The 22796-nt window shown below is 36.0% G+C and overlaps 1 protein-coding gene across 2 annotated transcripts in view; it reads right to left on the bottom strand.

The window, feature by feature from the left end:
* CDKAL1 (CDKAL1 threonylcarbamoyladenosine tRNA methylthiotransferase) overlaps positions 1-22796 on the bottom strand; it is a 436369-nt gene that overhangs the window by 125345 nt on the left and 288228 nt on the right. For both annotated transcript variants that reach the window (XM_083825860.1, XM_083825861.1), the window contains one exon: positions 20270-20415. In XM_083825860.1, coding sequence (XP_083681986.1) covers positions 20270-20415 — 146 coding nt within the window. The remainder of the gene's footprint in view (positions 1-20269; positions 20416-22796) is intronic.

Genomic DNA, 22796 nt, shown 5'->3' with positions numbered 1-22796 from the left:
TTCTAGAGAGTTCAACACACTGATATACCTTAGATTTTTTTTCAAAAAAAATTATTTTACAATACAAGTAGAAATAGAAAATTTCCTCAAAACAGTTGTTGTAATTTAGCCGTAAAAGACCAAAACAGATCTTGAAGCTAGGTGATATTACTGTTTTCCTGATGCACCTGCGTGCTTGAAACGAGGCCATCTGATCAGTTTCAGAAACACTGATGCAGTATCTGCAGGAAACAGCATAAAACTTCTCCAAGACGGCAGGGAGGCATGAGAGGAAGCAGTAAAGTAATCCTTCCCTTTTGAGAACTGTCTTCCTCAACATAGATGAGAGACCTTTATTTCCATGCTATGCATGCTATGGTGGCTGCAATGAAGAAAGACAGTGTGTCCTACATCGAGACTGGCTAATGCAAATGAACTTGGATTTTACCTCAAACTAGCAGCTTGAGTTTCAAGCTTCTGAGTAGCCTGGAGGCTTAGACTCTAGCTGCTAGACAAAGAAGAAAAAAACCTCCTCTTCACCATCCGTCAAGGCAGTTGACTAACCTGGGTTTGCCAACTGCATGAATAAGATTATTAGTCTTGATCAATATGTCATTAAGCTCAGAAGATCTTTGTTTAATTCTTTCCTAAGAAGAAAGGTGCTTTCACCTTCCAAAAGGTCTCCTGCTACTTGTTCCTGTTTTTGTTGCTGGCATACAGCATCAATCAATGGGATATAACATATCTTGATGTCAGCTGTCTTCAAACACGTGAGCTGAATAGTTTGGCATCACCACATCTTCTACAACCTCCAAACTAGAAATACAAAATGTTATTAAATTTTCCAAGTTGAGCAAATGTCACCAAAGGTTGTTCCTCACTTAGATAGTTTAACAGAAACCAGGGTATTCTATTTGTTGACACCTTGGGTGAAAACGATTGATATCAAGATGAAACTAGTGTTAAACTGGTTTTATTTTTGTAAGCAGTTTCTAAATAACATATTTGTTTCAACACAAGAACAGATTAGGTTTACAAGCATTTGAGATCCATTTACTTTATATTTTTGTGCAGTATTTAGGAGTCCTGCAAACAGAATATTTAGGTAAAATGATGTTGCCAGTCATCCAAAGTAGTTGCTCATTTGAACGAAAGAGAAAACGGAGAAAGGAATACAAAGGAAGGTGCGAAGAAATGGAAAAGAGTAACGGAGATAAACTACAAAAGTGGTAGTTAGAATTCTAAGTCCAGACCAGAGACAATGATATTTTTGGTATTGCTTTATGTATCTGTTCACAATAAAATACCATGAAATCACATTAATGGTTATAAATTAATGAATTTTTGAAAGCAGCAAGTACAAAGATAAGTATAGGAAATGAAGCATGCATAATTGAAGACTCCAATTAAGTTTTTTCAAATGTAAAAAAAAAAGTAAAAATTAATTAATTAATTAATTAAAATAGATACCACAGCATGTGGTATTTTCCAGTGTTTGCTGTTGAAGCTAGAGTATATAGCTTCAAACCAAATAAAATAGGAAGTTCTTACAATTGATGGTTCTCAACAGGTCTGCAGGAAAAGGGGTCAACTGGGTGGCTGAACACTCATCCAAGTTCTTTTGAAATGGATAGTCTTTTTTTGTGTGAATAGAACATGGAAAACACACTTGAAAAACTGAAAAATAGGCTACTGGGATCTAGGAAATAAAGCCTACTGAGACTAGAAAACGTAGCAGAATGACTATGAGAAGTATCTTTTTTTGTTATCAGGTACACTCAAACAGCAGGGAAGTTCAGACTCTAGAAGACTTCCTTAATTACATATGGATGGCACATGTCAGTAAACTATTAACTTATTTATCAATTAATAAAACATAATTTTGAGCAAAATATTGTGGCTTCATTGTCCAAATGGCGTGATGGGCTTAATATGCTATGAAGTTGAGGACGCTTGGGTAGAAAAAGCAAAATCACCAGGAAAACAGATTCAAAATACCCTGGTTCGCATTTGAGAAAGATGGCCTCAGATAACCAAGTTCTCAAGCACTTTTTCTTCTTAATGCTTTCCAAAGAGTTTCTTTGTCTAGAATTGTAAGTCGCCGGTGTAAGTTATTGATACATTCATTCCCTGAATGGTTTTGAAGAACACTTCTAAGTAAACACTCAAAAATGCACATACAGGACATCATAAGGAGTGATTACTATAGACTTCTTAGCAAATTCAGGAAGAGAAAAAGATGGTACTGGAAATGTAGATGGTTAATTTGTCAGTGATATGTACTAAATGAATTAAAGTTAAAACAATACAAATTTAATAGACACTGTTGCCGCAGGGATGCTTTGACCAATTTCTCTCTGTTCAGTTGAGTGAACTACCTCACTTTCAATGCTTCAGTGAGTTGAAGATGCCTTAGAATTAAAGATAGCATGGTTTACATTGTAGTTACCAGGACAACAATATATTTTGTTATGTTTAAATCTTTAAATAAAATAAATGACTTGTAACTTTTTATAGGTTCAGGGGTCTTTTTTTGAGAGACTCTTACTAGGATAGGTTGTTCATAGCCAAACTGTCAAAGTTATTTAAGCAGTAATCTTGCTGCCTAAACGCAGGCTCAGAAATTGGACAACTCAAAACATTTCAGACAAATTTAAGAGGAATAGTGCATGTCAACATCAGGGCAGATAAGAGTTTACTAGCTTTTGTCCCATGAAAAGCAAAGTTATTCATAAACTCAAATAAATAAATAAAAATCAGAAGCATGGAAAAGACAAATCAAGCCATCTCAGCTATTCAAACAGAAGACTGGAAGGTGAGCAAGTGAAATATTTTGGGCTTATGTGTGCTAGATGTCTACTATTCTGCAGAGAAACAGACACAATTTAAACACACTACCACATTTTAAAGAAATAGGATAGCTGGAAAATAAATTGTTTAAAGTTAGCAAACTCACACTGTGGAGAAATGATTATTACGGAAATCTGATGTTAGCAGTTACCTGCTTTGACCTACCAGTGGACAAATCTACAATCAAATGAAAAAAGAATTGCTACAGAATCAACAATATATTGTTAACACTGAAGAAAAAAAAAAGACAAAAATATGATTTATAAAGTATTCAAAGATATGACAACACTCCAATTATGACACTAAATCTCTTTGGTATGACTAAAACATTAAAATTAGAAGAGATGATGTGTGTAAATTGTATTTAGGGAATAAGTTTCAAGGTAAATTTAATAGCAGTGGAAGGAGATGAATTTCATCACATCTAAGGACATATGTATTTTCTGATATATGTTGCAATCCGTTAAGAGAGAGGGTAACTATCTGTGGGGTATACCACCTTGATTCAAAGCACAACAGTAATATCTGAAGATTAAGAGAAAGAGATTTTCTTGTGTCTTGAAAAGTGATGGTAAGAAAGGAAGTCCTGATACATGAAATCATAAAACCCAAACAGAGTCTTTGGAACTCCCACAGTTAGAACATTAGGCAGGATGAATACTGTTGAAAAGGAAATGAGAATCATCACGGAGCAATGCATCTGCTCAAGAATTGGCTTCAGTCTTATACTGAGGAAAATAATATAATACATATAATAAAAATAATATTAGGAAATCCCCAAAGAGTTGATAACAGTCAAGAAAAAAGCAATTAAAAAAATAATGAAATTTTGTACAATAGTGTTGTGGTTTAACCCGGCTGGCAGCTAAACACCACACAGCCGTTCGCTCACCCTCCCCCCTCCCTCTCTGGGATGGGGGAGAGAAACGGGAAAGTGAAGCCGGTGAGTTGAGATAAAGACAGTTTATTAAGACAGGAATATAATAATAACAATAATAGTAATAATAGTGATAATGATAATAGTATTAATAATAATAATGTGTAAGAAAACAAGTGATGCACAACGCAATTGCTCACCACCCGCTGACCGATGCCCAGCCTATCCCCGAGCAGCCGGCCCCCCACCCCAGCCAGCCACCCCTATATATTGTTTAGCATGACGCCAGATGGTATGGAATACCCCTTTGGCCAGTTTGGGTCAGCTGTCCTGGGTCTGTCCCCTCCCAGCTCCTGCTGCACCCCCAGCCTGCTCGCTGGCAGGACAGAGCAAGAAGCCGAAAAGTCTTTGGCCTGGTGTAAACACTGCTCTGCAACAATTAAAACATCAGCATGTTATCAGCGCTCTTCTCATCCTAATCCAAAACATAGCACCCTACCAGCTACTATGAGGGAAAATTAACTCTGTCCTAACTGAAACCAGGACAAATAGATAGAACAGAATAGAAAACCTTGAGAAACAATTATAAGAGGATGTAAGTGATGTTCTCAGACAAGAATATAAAGTCTAATAGTTCTGATAAAGAAAAAAATGGGAAATTCTATTACTAAAAAGATAATGATCGACACAGGGAGAAAGTGCGTAGTAGGTGAGACTGATGGAGATGAAGCAAATCCCATTTTTGAGGTTCCCAACATTTTAATCTGAGAATCATATTAGGAGTGACCAAATCCTCCCCAGAAGAGGTGCCGACAACACTTTCACTTACTTGTTACTTTTGGAGCAGGCTTAAGCTGCAAAATTAAACTAAACCAATACCAAAAGACCCCCAAAATATTTCAAAAGAATGGAATGAGGTTGTTACATACACTTAATTTTATGAGCCAAAGACCAGTTGGAATGTAATTGTTACTATGATGTCTCCTCATTACAGTTTGCTAAAATGTAACAAATAATTTTATAAAATATGCATACTATGGTGAAAAGAGAGCAGAATACAAACATGGAATTGAGCCAATTCAGTGGAAACAGGAGTGTATGCATTCGGACCACATCACTGAAATCAATTTTATCAAATCACGCAAATAAGATGGCCTTTGGGAATCAGTTAAAGAACCTGGAAAGTCTGTCGTGTGCCTCTCAAGCACAACTGCATCTTTTTGGCTATGCATGAGACATGAAAAATCCCTAGGCAGGAAGATGGACTACTCACAACATTGGTGCAAACGCTTAAATTCTCAAGCTGAAATCAAGTGCCTGAATTTAACCTGGCAGGACTAGCACGGACACAGCCTTCCTACTTTAAGAAAAACAGAAAATATGGTGTAAAAGGGGATCTAAGGGAAGCAGAAAATTAGGATCATTGAGGAGGAAGCAAGTTGTATCTTGGAGAAATTTTATCTCACTATATAATCATAGACATCAATCCCTGGGCAGTGATCAGAAAAAAATAATTACTGATTAAAAATCTGGCAAAAGAGAAAATTAAGGATTAAGTGAAAAGCAGAAATGAGCATTCATCTGTTATCCAGAGAATATCCATCAACTAATGTAAAGCCACATCTATGTAACAGCATTATAAGAACACATTTTATGTGGGTGAGAGGTACAGACACTTTTTAAGTAGAAAAAAAAAAGCTGAATATCTTCAGAAATTATTTACTGATGTAACCGGAATCATGACTAATAATTGCAGAACAAACTTCCTTTGGTGAAAGACTCACTTTTGCATTACCCATGGCAGCCTATAGTGTCTAATAACGGGATCTCAGTATCATGGGCCATGAGTATCTATCAAACTTGCAAAGATACCATTTCCCATAGATAAAACAGTTTTTTGTTATTTGGGCCTTTTTCAAGTCTCAGTAACTTGGTAGAGACTGCATAGGGAGAAGAGAAACTCCTACAACTGGGGGTTGTTCCTTACCAAAGACCTCAAATTTGGCTTTCTGCAGAGCTAATGTCACTGGAGTACTTGAGAGCGTGGACTGAAAGTGATTTCTTTGACAAAAACCACCATCACCACCAACAAAAATCACACTAAATTCAGGATGTAAATACTCCTGAAGATGTCATTGTGAGTTTCTGACCTAGTTTCAGTCATCAGAAAGACAGGATACTTATATACAGTGTGTTATTCTCTCAGAAAATAAAGGCAGTTTCTTTAGTTATAAAGGAATGTCCACCAGAAAATGGAAATCTATGCTGCATCAGAAATTACATTCTTGTTTAGAAGAAAAAAAAACTCCAGCATGTTATAGGACAAACCTCATACAAGATCTTGAAAAAATAAAGAGTTTATCAAAGTATTAGAAGAGGGTTTGAAGTGAATGTGAAACAAGCTTTTGTGAGAGAGTTAACAAGCAGGATGCACTAACTTAACTACAAGCCAAGAGAAAGTGATAGAACATTTAATTTCTGTGCAAACTTTATGCAAAAGATGGGAGGTTTGTAGCAGCCCCTACAGATGCCACAATAAAAAAAACTATAACAAAAAATCTCCAGCCAGTATTCTTGCATAAACATAGTCAGAGCTCGAATGTATATTTAGTTAAATCAATGAGCCAATGTTTTGTTCTACCAAATTAGCTGAACATTTTCCAGGGGAAAAAAATGTTTATTTGCATTATTAATGAAAACATGAAAAGATTATCTCACTTAATGTGATAATTACTGTACTTCACTTTAATATTGTCAAGTAAAGGCTGTATTTTGGGAAAACGTGTTAAAAGGCAGACTTCAGCTTCTGCTATTCTCAAACTAATGAAAGCCTTCAAAAAAAAAATATCAAATAATCTTGCATTCTGTAAAAATGTATGACTAAGTAATCTTAGGAAGCCAACAGGACAAAAACATTTTATGATTCATTACACCATGTAAATCCATTGAATATTTGAGACATGAACCAGTCAGGAATGCAAGTCTTAACACAACCATCAGTCCAACCTTGTATCAGATCTGATGACATAAAAACCAGACACTCATACATTCTCTTCGTACAGCACTCTGAAATACTCTGGGAAGTCACTAGCTGTCCTGTTCACCAAAGTGCAAAGCAGGTTGTGATAAATGGCAATAAGGACTTTTTTTTTTTTTTTTTTTTCTGCAGAAAGGACATGTGCTATGTCATAAATCTATAGTGATCTGGAAAGACAAACGCACGAAAATCCAGATACAATAAAATTACATGATCCGTGAAAGCTTTTGTTTACGGTGTCCACTGGATTTTGAATTAAGCCACATGTGTAAAGTTCTCTCAACATTTTCCATACATCTGTATTTCTTATTTTTATTATGAACATGTAGTGTTGGAACTGCTTCAACTTTTATGAATTGTTTTTATGCCCATAACCCCTTTTTTTCTGTCATTATTGATTCATAGTCACCCTGCAGAAAGTTACAAACTAAATCTAATATACAGAAATTTGTTAGAACACTAATTAGCTGGTAAGTACAACCTCTTCCCATTTTTAGAGCAGATTCAGATAGATAATGAATGGAACAACAATTTTGTTTCTAAATCTGCTTGTATTCAGATTTAGGATTGTCCTGCTTATTAGGACAGAGAAAACATATGGAAAATTAAACAGTAAAGCTTAATCTATATTCTGTTTGGATAGTGTGTGCTGAGAGTAGCTAACAATCATTTATAAAAGATTCAAAACCAGTTAAATTTCTCAAAATGCTTGAAAGTTAACATTCAAAAAATACCAACAAATCTCATACTAGTTTCGTTCAGGAGTTTAACAGGGATTTGTTGATCATTTACTATCATAAAGAGATAAAAGACATAATCCAAACAAGTGGCAGTAACATAGCTTGTCATTTGCTTTCATCTTTTGTGCTAAAAATGATTCTCCAGGGGAAGCACAATTGCTACCTCTTAATTGCTAAATTAATGTTAACTGTCCAGAGGTCATAGGCATACACCTGTGGCATACAAGGTTAACATTATCTTCTGCAGCACTGAGATAAAAGCCTTGGCTCTCAACACTCTCCCAGGTATATGCACATACTTACGTAGGCCCTCACATAAAAGCTAAAGGAAAATGCTATCCCAGCATGCATGGGGGCACTTTAAAATATATAAAGAAAACAAACAAGTAAATTATAATAAAATAAAATAATTAAATTAAAATTCGATATTTTAAGCTTTATTTCCCTGTTCCATGGCATGTGTGACCAATACTGATTAGGAAAGGCAATTACTCACAGACACTTGCCTTCGCTTACACTAGATGTATGCTGAAATAGTTTTCTGCACTATGAAACACTGCTCCGCAAATTAGGGCTAGAAAACGATTGAATTATATAGGTAATAGCTAAAAAAAAAAAAAAAAAAAAAAAAGTTTAGTTCACTACCCTACAGGGCTTCTTCTACAAATGATTTTAAATGTATTTCTGCCGGTATCTATACCGGTTACAGAGAACTTCTCTCCCACAGCACTCAAGTTAGAGCTCACTGCTGCACCCACTCTGTCCATGTAATAGACTGACATAAAATTAAGCCAAATCTATTGTACTTGCTAAACTCAGCCACACAAAAAAAAAAAAAAAAAAAAAATCTGTGTTTTCCACTTCGACTTGGTGTATTTAAATTCCAATTTTCCTTCGGATTTTGATTCTACTTATCACATACATGCATAATAATAAACTGCTGTGAAACTAAGCTTCAAACTCAAATTCGTATGCAGAATCCAGTGGCTAATACTGTGTTACTAACACAGTAGTGATGCCAAGCCATCATTCTTAGCTGACTGTAAAATACAACACACTGAAGTGGGTACAGCCTAGTAGTACAATAAACATTTAAATGAAGACATCAAATAGCTAAGGAAACGGCAAGGAAGCAAAGATTAAAAGGATATTTAGCAGAAACTCTATCTGCTTGCTCTGGTTTTGAAATAACAAATATTTTAAAGCAACATACCATTAAAAAAGAGGAATCTCCACTGCTATATTTTCTTCAGCTGTTAAAATGTTATGACCAATGCCAACAATCGCTCAAATAACTAACCTAAGCAAAATCAACATTTTATTTCCCTTGGAAGTTTTATACATTCCCTCTACCAGAAAGTACGTGGGTACCTAATAAGTGACCGACGCAAGTGAAATGAAACAGAAGCCTGGTTCTATAAGCACTCCATGTCATAATCCACTGTTTCCAGGTACATGGAGGTGGGGGAGGTCCAAGAGGATACGCTACATGGAAAAACAGTTTGCTGGCCACAATTCAGAGTTCAGCTGGCTGCCGTAGCAACTTTCAGGATTGCGTATGTGAGTCAAATGCTCCCAAAAACTTAAGTCAACAGTGTGGGAGCAGCCATCCCAGCCCTGCAGAGAAACCCTGCCAGTCCGTTGTTCAAACCTGAGCTGATGGGCTCGCTTGCCCTCTGCAGACTCCCAGGAACCGGCAGTCACCAACACACAGTCGTTCTCTACCTTCTCACCGAGCAGTAGGGCTAAAGACCAACAGTGACTAGCTGCTGTGGGACACACGCGTGTACACAGTCAGCTGCAGAGCTACAAATGACCGCATAACCCATTTCTCAGACGTGGTCTTTACTCCTTTCCTTCTGTAAAGGAGTTGAAGGTTGTCAAATGCTTTTGCTGAAATTTTACTCAGCGAAATTCCTGCAGTGGAGATTAAATATTTCAGAGAAATCAGTATTTTCTGCTACACGAAGCTTTTCACAGGACACTGATTCAAATCTGCTGGGGTTAGTAATGTCCAACAGTTCTCACCCCAGAGCTGGCTGCAAGTCTGAACGGACGGGCTGTCTCACCTCAGGAGCACAGTCTCTCCTGCTAAGCCTCATGGCTCTTTTGAAGGCCAAGCAGCGAGGTATCTGGCACAGCAAGCCAGAAGACAATTAATTTCTATGACCCCTGGGTTTTGCCAATAAATATTTTCTCCAGATTTAAGAAGAAATGTAGATGCTCTGTTTTTGTATTCTCTTATGCATAAAGTATTTGGAAACAAAAACCTATTTTCCAGCTTAAACTTGCATCTGAATCACTATTTTCTAGTAAGTGGATTAAGATGAACTTACACTGTTCCTTGTACATTTACATACTGCCACATTTGTAGCATTGTCTTCCTGCTGTATAGTCATTTAATAGCTGTATTGTGGCTATCTCTCCTACTAAACAAAATGAGAGCTCTACATTACAATGAAAAGCAAAATATAGGGATGAAAAAAAATTTAAGTGCAAGAGATAAGCAATTCAGTTGTGGAAAATAAATCTTCATTTGCTCCAGCCACTACTCTAATGCACCAACCTCTTAAAATGTAGGGTTTGTGATTACTTTGCCATGCAATAAGAAGTTTATAACTACAAATTTATCGTCTTTATAAAGAGGTGAATCATAAACTCATGAATCGTAGATACAATTTATAGACCAATAAGATACATGTGAATACAAAATTGAGCTTCCCCTAGGTAGTCTGTATCGCAGTCCACAGTCTCCATAAAGAGAATTTCCCTGTAGCAGAATTGTGTCTCTTGCACGCAACGTTTCAGTTGTAGAACTATACTTCTAAAGAGGTTTAATGGCTTTTACATGTTTACACTTAATAATTTTCTTCATTTAAGCATTTTAGAGGTAAAGAAAATAACCACCAAAGGTACTGACCAGATACAGAAATATTGTATTCTTTATTTCTTCCATCATTCTTTTAAATGCTGAAAGAAACTTGCCATGTGTAACTTCAGTGAGTATTTATCAGCTTGCCAACTACCACCTTCATCAAAAATCTTTTTGTGTGGTATTGCTCTATATGATCAAAATAACATTACAAAATTCATTTATTACTTAGTACTACATGAAAATCAAAAAGGTACACATGCAAATTAATAAACATATTTTTAATGTATCAAATGTATTTTATATCATCATCAGAATTTGCACATCTGAACAGTCCAAGCTGTACACATGATGCATCCTGGACTTGTATAAGTACAAATAGGGTAACAAAACAAACACTAAAGTATCTTAACATACATTTGGATATGCTTAAAAACTCACGAGCAAATTAAAACTAAGAATTATATGTTAAATTAATCTGTTATTAAGCAAACATGAATTAAAATCATTGTTTTAACAAACAAGTAGACCACCCCAATTCCATTCTAACTTCTGACTCTGAGGTTGAAACACAATGACAATATTTATACAGAAAAAAACAAGAAATGGTTTGTTTGTTTTTGTTTGTTTTTTCAATACTAGAGTAATACAGTACCACAATAACCATTAAAAAAAAAGCACACATAATTATTAAATAGTGTTTTAAGAATACTCATTTCTAATATTGAGTGATGATTGCAATTCCTGCCTTTTAACCTCGCTACTGATGTTATACCATTGCTTTCAAAAACCCACATTCACGTGCTCTCAAGGGAAGGAAGAAAAAGAAAAGATACCATCTTGCTACACTTAAGAAACTGGGAATTTGATGCACATTACTTATTCCTACTGTATCATCTAAGAATATACCCACTAGGGTTTTGCAGAAGAAAACTGCAGATAAGACAGCTCAGAAAAAGGAAAGCTTAGCCATTAGAACATAAAGTAGCATTCCCAACAACTTTGTTGATTATGCTTAGTAAAAATGTAAGCCAGCTTCTATGACAAATCTTATAATAGTAAGACTACATATTTTTTTTTACATTTAAAAAGAGGGCATATCTTCTTTCTTCAGAAACCATTCCAAAAATTATTCTTCCAAACTTCGGCCAAAGCAGAACATTACAGTGTCGTGACATAAAAGCATGTGGACTGTGAATGCACTGTGTGCCCATTGTGCCTGCACTTTTATTTCCCAGGCTTCACACCACAGTTTCTGTGTGTATGTATCAGAGCGGAATGGTAACAGGAGAGGCAGAAAAAAAAACCGCTCTCGTTGTGTTTCTCTACCTCCAGAAAAAAACAGAAATTGTATTACTAAGAAGAAAATTCTGTAAAACACAAGTGTTACGCACATTCTGCTTAAACAGGAGAGCATGAAGAACTGAATTGCTACAGATGCTGAATAGACTTCATATCAAAAATTATGGAGCATATAGAAATCTTGAAATCAGTTTTCTAGACTGTGCCCTTTGAAAAAATAAATAGGTTCAAGTTATGTTTAGTGCCATCTGATCATCAAAGTAGTCTGTAACTTAGAATTATTTTATGTTAACCTCACATTGCACGACTCAATTTGAACTTCAGTATTTGTGTGAGGATGTCTGCAGGCTAAGCGCAATCAGGACATGAACAACAGTCTGGCAGATGTAACAGTAACAAAGCAAGACACAGGAAAATGGGGATTGCAGCCAACACTTACTGTGAATTTGGGTACTATACTGTAGCTGTAGCATATGCGTACACAGAAAACAAATAATGTTTTATTACAAAGAGGACAGTTATCATGACATGCATAAGAACTCCAAGTCTCCATCTCAAAAAAGCTATATAGTCCGCTTTAAGAAAGACAGCTTCTGAAAAACGAGCATTGAGAACTGTCAAAGAGATAGCCTTATAGGCTTTTATCATTATTTTACCATAAACTCAAAGAGATTTTTAACCCCAGTTCTGTATTTCTCACTTTTGTACTACCCCTAGCTAGTTATGCCCATACTACATGTATGGCCTAAACTCCTCCACGTCGACTGTTAATCCAATTCTTTATAGAACAGTCCTAGTTCCACGCATTTTACAATCTCATTTAAAACAGAACTCATTTAGTTCTGAGAAACAATTGGAAGGCAGAAATAAGCACAAAGATGAGCATAACAGTGTATCATCAATTATTTATGATAAAAAGAATAATTTATGGCAATGAAAAACTTGTCTTTTACATTAATTAAAATCTAGTGTAAAAACACTAAACAGACTTTTCTCCCAATTACTCTTCTCGTGGGTACATAACTAAGAAAAAACTAAGTAACAGTTTTATGAGAACACCCTTTAGACTTCAGAGAAACATTACACCATTATTTCTATATTCTTTAGAGTATTATTTCTATACTCTTTAGAGTAAATAGCATCTTGTGTAATAAGACAGAAAATACTGCCTGCAGACCGGAGTCACTTTATAGTCACACTGTTTCAAGGTAAATAGCTTTTGTTATTGTTCACGATTCTCAGAAAAGAAAAACTTATTTTCTAGTGATCACTGTCATAAAAACTTTTGCTATGCCTTGTATGTTTTCAGGGCTTCTCTCAAGCTAGAATTAATGTAGATGAGGTTAAATTTTTTTTCCAGTCATACAGCCAGGGAATTTAATAATTTTCTTATTTATACACCCATGTAAGAAAGTGAAGGCTGTAAAGTGAATTCGACAAACATTTGTATTGTTCAATAAAGATGAGCTACAACTAACTTGTTTTCAGCATTTTTTTTTCTGATGTGCCTATAATAAAGTTCTACACATAATAAACAGAATAAGTCTAAAGCAATTTCCACTTTACCACAGCTTCAGTGGGAACTTATAGTTCACATTCTAGCAAACGATGCTTTCCCTCAGTAGTATTACAGAAAGGGTTCAATAGTAACAAGTTACAAGGCGTAAGAACACCTTACAGAAAGGGTTCAATAGTAACAAGTTACAAGGCGTAAGAACACCAAAAGTAGAACAAAACCCCTGCACTTCTGGCCATTGCCATCCTGACATACGGACAGCAGAATAATTAAAAGTCTACAGCCCAAACTCCAATATCCTCCAATATCCAATATTTGGCATGAAACACGATGCTATAAAATGGTAACTATCAATTTCTAGAGAGGCAACAGATCTAATCAAACTGTGGCAGCAAGAGCTCTTGCTTACCTATTTTCATTCTCTCTCCATGAGCTAGCTGAAATCTGATTAAACAATCTGAAGGACAGTGAAGATAAGAGATTCAGAAGATACTGATATCTGTAAGCAATCTTTCTTCCCTCCTCCCATTCCCCCTTCAGAAAACATCCTCAGTATATTTCCTTGCTAGAAAATAAAGATGCAGTAGCATTAGATAAGAAAAAAAGCAAAGAAGTGCTGTGCAAGCCCAGATTGAAAGACTGCCCTCCTGAAATGACATTCAGTTTAGTTGGAGTAATGTTATAATACAAGAATATCCTAGAATGCCTTATGTTTGTCTCTCCCCCAGTCACTATCTATGAAATATGTAGTTTTTCAGTCTAGGCAGTTAAGCACTAAATATTCAAAATATCTTCATGAAATTAATGGATCTGCAGGTGTTCAACATCTTTGAAATCTTTCATCAACTTATATCTCTTTATGTGACCTTCGGAATCAAATACAAGGAAAGGAGACTTATAAATTTAGCAACTTGCTTTGTAGAAGCACAAACTTAACTTTCAAGAGACCTAAGGATTCTGTGGTGAAAGGAACTTGTAGTCCCTCAAACTTGTAGTCCCTCAAATTTGTAGTCCCTTGTAGACCCACTGATCACTAGGTTCCAGTCTAGACACAAAGATAAATCTACTTTTGTGTGCATCTGGTGGAAAAAAAAAAAAAGTTCTACTTTTTAGTGCTAATTTAACAGTTTTATAAACACAATTCATTTGAAATAAGAGAGATATTGGATGAAGTGATTAGTTCAGACTTCAACTGTAGACAAAAGAGAGTGAAGAGTCTAGAAAATGAGGTGTAAATATACAGATAAGTACAAAATACATTCAGCATTTTCTTAGCAGAATATGTTATAAGGATTTTAAACAGATGACATCTGCATTTGCAGTAGGTAGACTGACAGAACAAATGTACTAAAACTCACTAAAAAGGCCTATATCTGAAAGACTTCTCATGGTTTGTTAGGTCCACGATTAGCACATCTGCAAAATGAGCTCTACGAATTCTCTCTCTGAGAATCAAGAGTTAATTTTCAAGAAGAAAACAAAACACATTCATGCTGCTAAAGTAAGGGATGTTGTAGTATGTTGTATAATTGTCTGCATTTTTTAAGTGAGTGGAAAAATGTACCTAAGAATGGTATTTGGTTATTTATGTATTTTTAAACGACCCTAGTGGTCGTTTTCAAACTCTAGTTTCAATAACTGTCAGGATAATGTGCTAAAGACACTACTACCACTGCCACAAGGCCTGGGATAGCTTCTAAGCAGCAGGATGTCTGGAATAGTTGCAAATTTGATGACAGCTCATTTAGCTGTTTATCTTTCAATATGGACTTAACATTTAGGAGCTTACTGTAAGGCCATCTTTCAGAAGAAAATTATGTTCAGTTACAAATTATTCACAGTGTTCAGAATTTTCTTGATCATCCAAGTAATAGTATTTAGAAACAAGCTTTTGGGAAGATTTTTCTTCCTCTTTTGTTGTATCAAAAATGAGCTATTAGAAAATACAAAAGTTTTCATGCAGAAGACTTCCAGACAGTAAGATACACATTTACATAAAAAATACACAGTTACATAAGAAATACAAAAAGAGACCATGATAAATGTCCAGATTGCCCACATAAGCTTTTCTGGCATCTGTCACTATGACCAGAATGAGAACAAGCTCACAACTGAAGATTATTGCATTTGAAATTGCTTGGAAAGAAAAAAAAAAAATTGAAAGAAAAAAAAAAAAAAGGAAGCCATACCGAAACATACTGGATTTAAATTATATTTGAGAAAATTAGATTAAAAATTTTATCATATTAGTCAAGAAAGCAGACTATGAAAAGTTTGATGCAGACATACAGATACTGCTGGAAAACCTACAACTAGCAGACATTCAGCATGACTGGGAAGAGACGGTAGCTGAGACCACTCCTAGCTACACTATTCTGCCCTTGAGCAGACTGTCGTGTCTGTGCAAAAGGAGGTGCCACCTCACCTGGCTGCCACTGCAACAGAACAGACGGAGCTCAGGGAAGACCAAGAGAGACATGAGACAGTCACTGCTGAATCCCTTAAAATCCTTTAAAAAAAGGATTAAGAGGTGGCCTAGAAAGCTGCTGAAGCTGCCTTTAGTTGGCTTAGCTCCTTGTAAAGGAACAGGGAAGCAGGGAGCATCCCTGAAGCCAGTTGTCTCTAAGGACTAGGTAACATCTCCTCTCATTTTGGACATTAAGTTTCTTCAGACACCTCCAGCAATAATCCATTATTTGCCGGGCAACTAAGATTCTAGTTTACATTGAAGTGATTAATCACTTTCCAAAATTTCAATTTATTTTCCACTGCACTCATTTACTATTAGTCCTTTACTTTCTTTCTCCAACTGCATGTAATTGTTCGTCTGCATATGCTGAAAAAAATCAATTCTTCATTATCATTGAAAGTTACTGAGGCTAGAACTGGTTTGCTAGTAGTCCTCTGATTTTAACAGAGTAGAAGGTGCAAAAAAGAAGAGAACTTTTAGCCTGACAGGGCCTTGACTCTCCCCTCTGGCAGCCCAAGTTTGCTGATTATATTGGAAAGCGCACATATTTCCAGCATGAATTATGAGACAATCCCGAGTGAACAGCAGCAGCCACCCACAATTCATGTTATGCTTCCATCTCATAAGACACGCACAGACACACACTAAAAACTTGGGAGGCAAAAAGCTTTTCCTCAGCTTCATGCTACTTCCAAAAATACAGACAGAGCATTTCAGCCTGACTCTAAATTTCCCTATCCCATTCTCCACCCTCCCCCTCTCATTTGTCTAGATGTTGGGTTTACTATCCTATTGTCTTACGAAGGGGCAGTAATAGGGAAAGATTAATAAAGGCTTTGATCAACATCACAATTGCTTTACAAACCAGAAAGGTAAAAGAATGCAGTATGGTCAACTGCAAACAAGAAATTTGAGAACACATTACCAGTCTAAGGATTTTTTAATGGGTAAATATTCACATTGTCTCTGAATATTTGAGTAATTACAGAATATGACATTCAGGTTCTTTAACTGAAATATACTCCAATTGTTTGCCTTTATGAGCAAAAGTAAATTTCAGGGGATTAAGTTTCAAAATTTTGAGATAATTAAATCAGTCTTGCTCTTTTTGTAACTAAAACCACCATCTTTCTGAAATATAATTTATGCAGAATCTCGAAAGTTCAGACCACTTGAAAAAGAAAGACAACTCACGTTTTGAAAAAATGAACCTGCAATTAAAAGAATTTCTGATATAAGACTAAATTGGGCTCTGGATTAAGTTTATTAAGCAGCAGCTTCTAATGTTCCTTTTTATGCAAACATATTGAAATTAATATCTCATCCAAATGAATATCTCCTCCTCCGTATCAGTCAGTTTTGAGAGTAGTCCCTCCACACCCACAGGTAGTGACCAAAAAATATATAAGAATAACTGCAAGGACCCTCATCGAAGTACAAGTTGTACAGGACTACCTTCTAAATTTATCAGCAAATCCTCATTTCTTTTATGCTGTTTCTCTCTAGAACAGTTTACAAATGACTTTTTCATTAATAAAATGTATATATGGATATTAAATCTTTAGGTCAGCTACCGACCTATCAACTAGACAACAGCATTTTCCTGAACGTTAGAATTTGCAGAAATTTAAGTGCAAAAAGGACAGCAAAATATCAAAGAACCCATTTCTGAGTACAAAACAAGGCTTCTCTAGTACAGCTTTTCAGTCTGATGGGTTTGAATTTCAAACTAGAATTTGTTATCCATCTGGATACTAAACCAAAAATGTTGTCACCTGGCTGGGCAGAGGGTCTCTAAATACAAAGTACTGCATATCAAATGACTGCAATGGAATATCGGTTTTTGTTTTTAAAGTACACTTCTAGGGTTTCTGCCTGAGGAAAGAGTCCTCAAAGGGAGGAAAAAAAGTGATGCCTAGTATCACAATTTCAGAGGGTCTAGAATACTCCATTCTTTTAAAAAGTGAGTTTTAATGCAAAAAATTGTTTTTGAGAACTCTAGCTTCTCTGTAAAGCATTCTGTACTCATTGGTATATGAACAAATCCCCATCTTCAGAAGGAGATACCTCTGCAATCAATTCTTGGCTGTCCAGAGGAAGGAAAACATTTTACTATTTTTCTGGGAGAAAAAAACCTCCCAGAGTATTTAATTGGTCTGATGGGGAAAAGAAAGATTCAGGAGTCCCTAATATCTTTGGTATTCAAAAACCAAAGAGATCATATGGTTCATTTTTTTCTTTCTTCCCTTCATTTTTACTTCCTGTATTTCATGCTTATTTGCTCAGACGTCTGAAATCAAGTTATTAAGCACTTAACTGATAACCGTATTATTCTTTGGTGTGCGACTTTACTTCTTCAGCAGGTCAGCCTATGGGATTATTGGTTTAATATAAATTTAAGTGAAGATACTATCACGGTAGATGTCACATTTTAGAGATGAAGGTGCCATTTGGAATATACTGATAAGACCCTGCATATTTCCTGTAGGAAATTTCTAAGATGACTTTATGACCCCAGGAATATGAAAAGGAGATATCGGGTGTTCTACTTTTGTTTTATTTTTCCTATTTGATAAATGGAAGATGGAAATAATCCCTTTTGGCTATTAAGTAGTTCAAACACATATTTAATTTTAGCTATTTTGGCTCTAGGCTCTGGAGTTGTCTGCAGCAATTTTAAGTCCTGGCAATCTTTGCTCTCAGACCTTTATGGGAATATCTACATGGAATGCAATAGCTGGCTGCTGCCATAGAAGGAGAGACTACTAATGAAGACACTAGGCTCTTAAGTGCAAAAGAAAAAAAAAATTAGTTTTACAGATGTGCACATGTTCAAATATCCAAAACGTTTTCTCTGTCCTGCATAGCTTCCTCATCCTACTGCCATATGGTATAAAGAATTTTCCATTTTAGCATTCAGAGACTGTTTTCTAACAGGACCTACTAGATAATATGGTAGTTTCTTAGTAAGCAGGATAAATAAAGTTTGTTATTATTCAAAAACAAGACATCAAGACAATTATCTTTTCCTTGTAAAATTTACTATGAAAAGCCTGTGGAAAAGATGTATCTCACAGATTACTTTATATTCAATGACCAGCTGTTTTAAATTTGGATATTAACTAATTCACGCTTTTCTCTGTGCAAGAGCTGAATGATATAATAAATTCCCATATGCCCCAACATGTGCCAGCTATAATAGGTTATCGAAAATCCAGCTGCTGTTATGATAATAGCTGCCAATGTTAGAACTACTGAAGAGAATAATGAATCAGCTTCAAGTCAACTAAGACATAAACTGACCGAGTTCTAAGATACGTGGGAATACAATATAGCTGTTAATTAAAAAGTAAAATAGACCCAAAGCCACATGAAAATATCAAGAATTCACGTGCATTGTTTAGGGTGGAAAAATTAATGTCAGATCAACATATAATGACAACAAAGATAATAAATAGTGAACCTGTATTTTCATAATCAGCTCCATTTCAATCCACTGCTGTAAATGAACATACTACACACAACATGAACATGAACATACTATAAACGACAAAAAAAAATTGCAAATAGACTCTATTCCGTTGTAGTTTGCTTTTCTTTCTTACATTTCACAATTCCCATGCAACTCTTGCATGACATTTTACATGCCTAGACTGCTGGATTTTTGAGTAATCATGAAAAATCGACTATAAAAATGATTATGAGAAACTGTTTGCTTTTGTTTTAATATCCAATATTTTAATGTAATTTTAGAGTCAAAGGTATCCCTTTGAATTAAATTCCCCCTCTTAATTCATTAAAAGAAACATAAAAAAATAAGATTGAGAGAAAGTAGCCAAAGAAGATGACTGAATTCATTCTCCAGACAGATGTTTTTATGACAATTGGCACAGTAATACACACAGAAATATGTCAATATTTAATTTTAAAAGCTAAGAAGACTTCATTGGATATTAAATTAGTACTTGTGATTACACCTTTGCATGTAAATGCAACTATTGTGTTCAGGTCAGTATAAATACAACATTATGATATATACTTTTACTTCTCACAATTAACTGTTCTTAAGGAAAATAATTTTAAAATTATCCTATATATCATCCATTCCATAAGCAGGATGATAGTATTGCTTTATCAGTGTAAATGTACACCAGCCAAAGGACATAAAATATCGTTTATTTAAAAAAAATACCCATTTATATTAGCTGGAGCTGGATCATCTCCGTAACACAAAGCATACAATGTTCAAAAGCCACATTAAAGAAGACTTCACCAATTTTAACTTCAAGCAGTCTATATATAGTGTTTAAGTATAAAAATAATATAAGAATGTATTATTTGAAAAAGATTAGGAATATATCGACAAATTAAAAGCATGTCATGCAGAGATTTAAGACGCTTATAAAATCTCAAGCAAAGGGTCAAACCACATCAAGGATCATACAAAAAAGACTTTGAAAGCTTAAAGAAGTTCATTCTTTTTTAATACCTTAATGAAGAAGTTGCAAGTTATTGTGTTTTCAGCCACATGTTCTTGACATTGAAAAAAAAACACATAAACAAACAAAAAAAACAACCAACAAACCCCAAACCACTATTATTTTCCTCAAATATTAATAGACTTACTTTTCTTTAAGGAAATCCACTACTCGTTTGAAGTCTGCCACACAGTATTCTCTTTTCATGTCCATGAGCACACTGTCAGAGGCTGACTGGACTGGTATGTGCAGAAAAGCATACACTCTTGGATGATTGAGAATCTTTGCCATTTCCTATGAGTTATTCAAAAAGGAAAAAAAAAAAAAAAGGACTATGAAACCAATACACAAATCTCCTTTAAATTCGTATGTGGTACATATCATTAGTAAGACTTCTGAAACCCAAATAACACTGAGTTACAGCAGCCCAGTTGAGAGAGTAGGGACATATGAAAATATATGGAAACAATTTTGTTTTTAAAGAAAGAAGAAAGCTATGGGATTTCATTTCCTTTGAGATAGGCCTGACATTCCGTAAGTAGTACTAGTTATCCGTTTAAAAGAAAACTTTAGAAGTTTAGAAATTATTGTGAAAATCAGTGCTTCCAGACAGTGGCTGTTTTCAATTTCATCAGATGGCAAGGGTTAGCTGCTTTCCTGTCAGAGTCAAAAGAGTTCTCAGATGCCAATATATGAATGTCTCTAATTGGAATATCCTTAGTTGGCAATTTGCTAATTAAAGTATATCTGATCATTTGCAAGACTGCTCCAATACTAGTCTGAAATCTCTTAACTGTGTTATTACAGACTCCAGAGATTAAAGGCAGTTGGTTATAAAATGGATAGAACTAAGCAGTGGACTGCTAAAAGCACAGTAATGGCTTGAAAAGAGGCAGGGGATGTTATACATTATGTACAGGTACAAAAGGACAGAAAGAAAACAAAGTAAGGGTAACAGAGAATGCCAAAAAAGCTCATAATCAAAGCCAGACCAAACCCCAGACTGCCACTTGGCATGGTGATGGAACATAAGATGGGGAACAGAATGCGGTGCTAATGATTCTTTCATTTTTACTATCTCCATAACTAAGGACATAAAGACTAGTAAGAAGGCTTAAGTATTTTTAAAATGGAGACAAAACAGCATCTAGACAGTAAGCAATATGGTAAAATATAGCCTGTTAATCTTTCCCCTGGAAACACAAAACAAAACAAACAAAAAAGTGAACTTGGACAAAAAACATACTACACACAACAAGCAGGTTTTCACCGAAGGCTTTCACTTTTTTCCTGCACAGTTAAAGTATATAGGACATGGCCTGGGGTTGAGCGCTGCACTTCCCACTCTTCTGCCATATGCATTGTGCATGCTCCAGCCAGGCTCACTCAGACTACTTCACCTTTCTTTGATAGCATACATATTCTGTTTGACAACAAATACTGCTGTCAGGTTTAGTTGTTAAATTGCAACTATTTACAAATTCTTTCCAGGCCATTAATCAGCCATAGTAGTCATGCGTCTAGATTTTCTCTCAGGATTTATACAAGGTTGGCCTAGCTCGTTCGAAGAAGTTAGCACTCTCCTGCCTTTTCACTTTCAGTTATCTGCCTCTTAAAAGCACCGATTTGCTAACAGGAAGGCCAACCTGGTAAAGAGGGCTTTAAACTAGGAAAGACAGGGGAAGTGGAGAGTTACAGGGATGGGGTAGGCAGAAAAAAGGGTCTCAAGTCGGGATGCCTCCAGCAGGTGCACGCAGCCAGGGAAGTGACTGCAGGACACAGCTATGGAGGATCCCCTTGCACCCCTTCTGGGAAACCTGTAGGCTCACTGACCTCCCTGAAATGCTTGTATAACAATGCATGTAGCATGGGAAATCAACAGGAAGAATTGGAGATCTGTGTGCGGTCACAAGGTTATGATCTCATTGCAATTACAGAAACATGGTGGGATAGCTTGCGTGACAGCAATGCTGTCATGGAGGGCTACACGCTTTTTAGGTAAGACAAGCCTGGAAGGCGAGGTGGAGTTGCTCTTTATGTGAAAGAGCAACTGGAATGAATGGAGCTCTGCCTTGGGGTGGATGAAGTTGAATGCTTATGGGTAAGAATTAAAGGGCAGGCTGATACCGTTGTGGATAACTGCTACAGATCACATGAAGAGTAAGTAGATGAAGCCTTCTATAGACCACTGGAAGTAGCCTCACAATCACAAGCCCAGGTTCTCACGGGGGACTTCAAGCCCCCTGATATCTGCTGGGAGGACCAGGCAGCTAGGCACAAACAGCCCAGGACGTTCCTGCAGAGCACCGACGATAATTTTTTGACACAGGTAGTGGAGGATCCAATGAGGAGAGGTGTGCTGCTGGACCCTGTATTAACAAACCAAGAAGGGCTGGTTGGAGATGTGAAGGTTGCGGGCAGCCTTGGCTGCAGTGACCATGAGATGGGGGGAGTTCAGGACTTTGCGAGGAGGAAGCAAGGCAAAATGTAGGATTGCGACCCTGGACTTTAGGAGAGCAAACTTTGGCCTCTTCAGGGACCTACTTGGAAGAATCCCATGGGTTAGGACCCTATAAGGAAGGGGGATCCAGGAGAGCTGGTCAATATTCAAGCATCACTTTGCCCAAACTTGGGATCAATGTATCCATATGAGCAAGAAGGCAAGCAAAAGGGGC

This window comes from Anser anser, assembly GCF_964211835.1.
Source record: "Anser anser genome assembly, chromosome: 2".
In the NCBI taxonomy this organism is placed as follows: Eukaryota; Metazoa; Chordata; class Aves; order Anseriformes; family Anatidae; genus Anser; species Anser anser.
The sequence above is the reverse complement of the archived record's forward strand: the minus strand, read 5'-3'. Positions and strand labels throughout refer to the sequence as shown.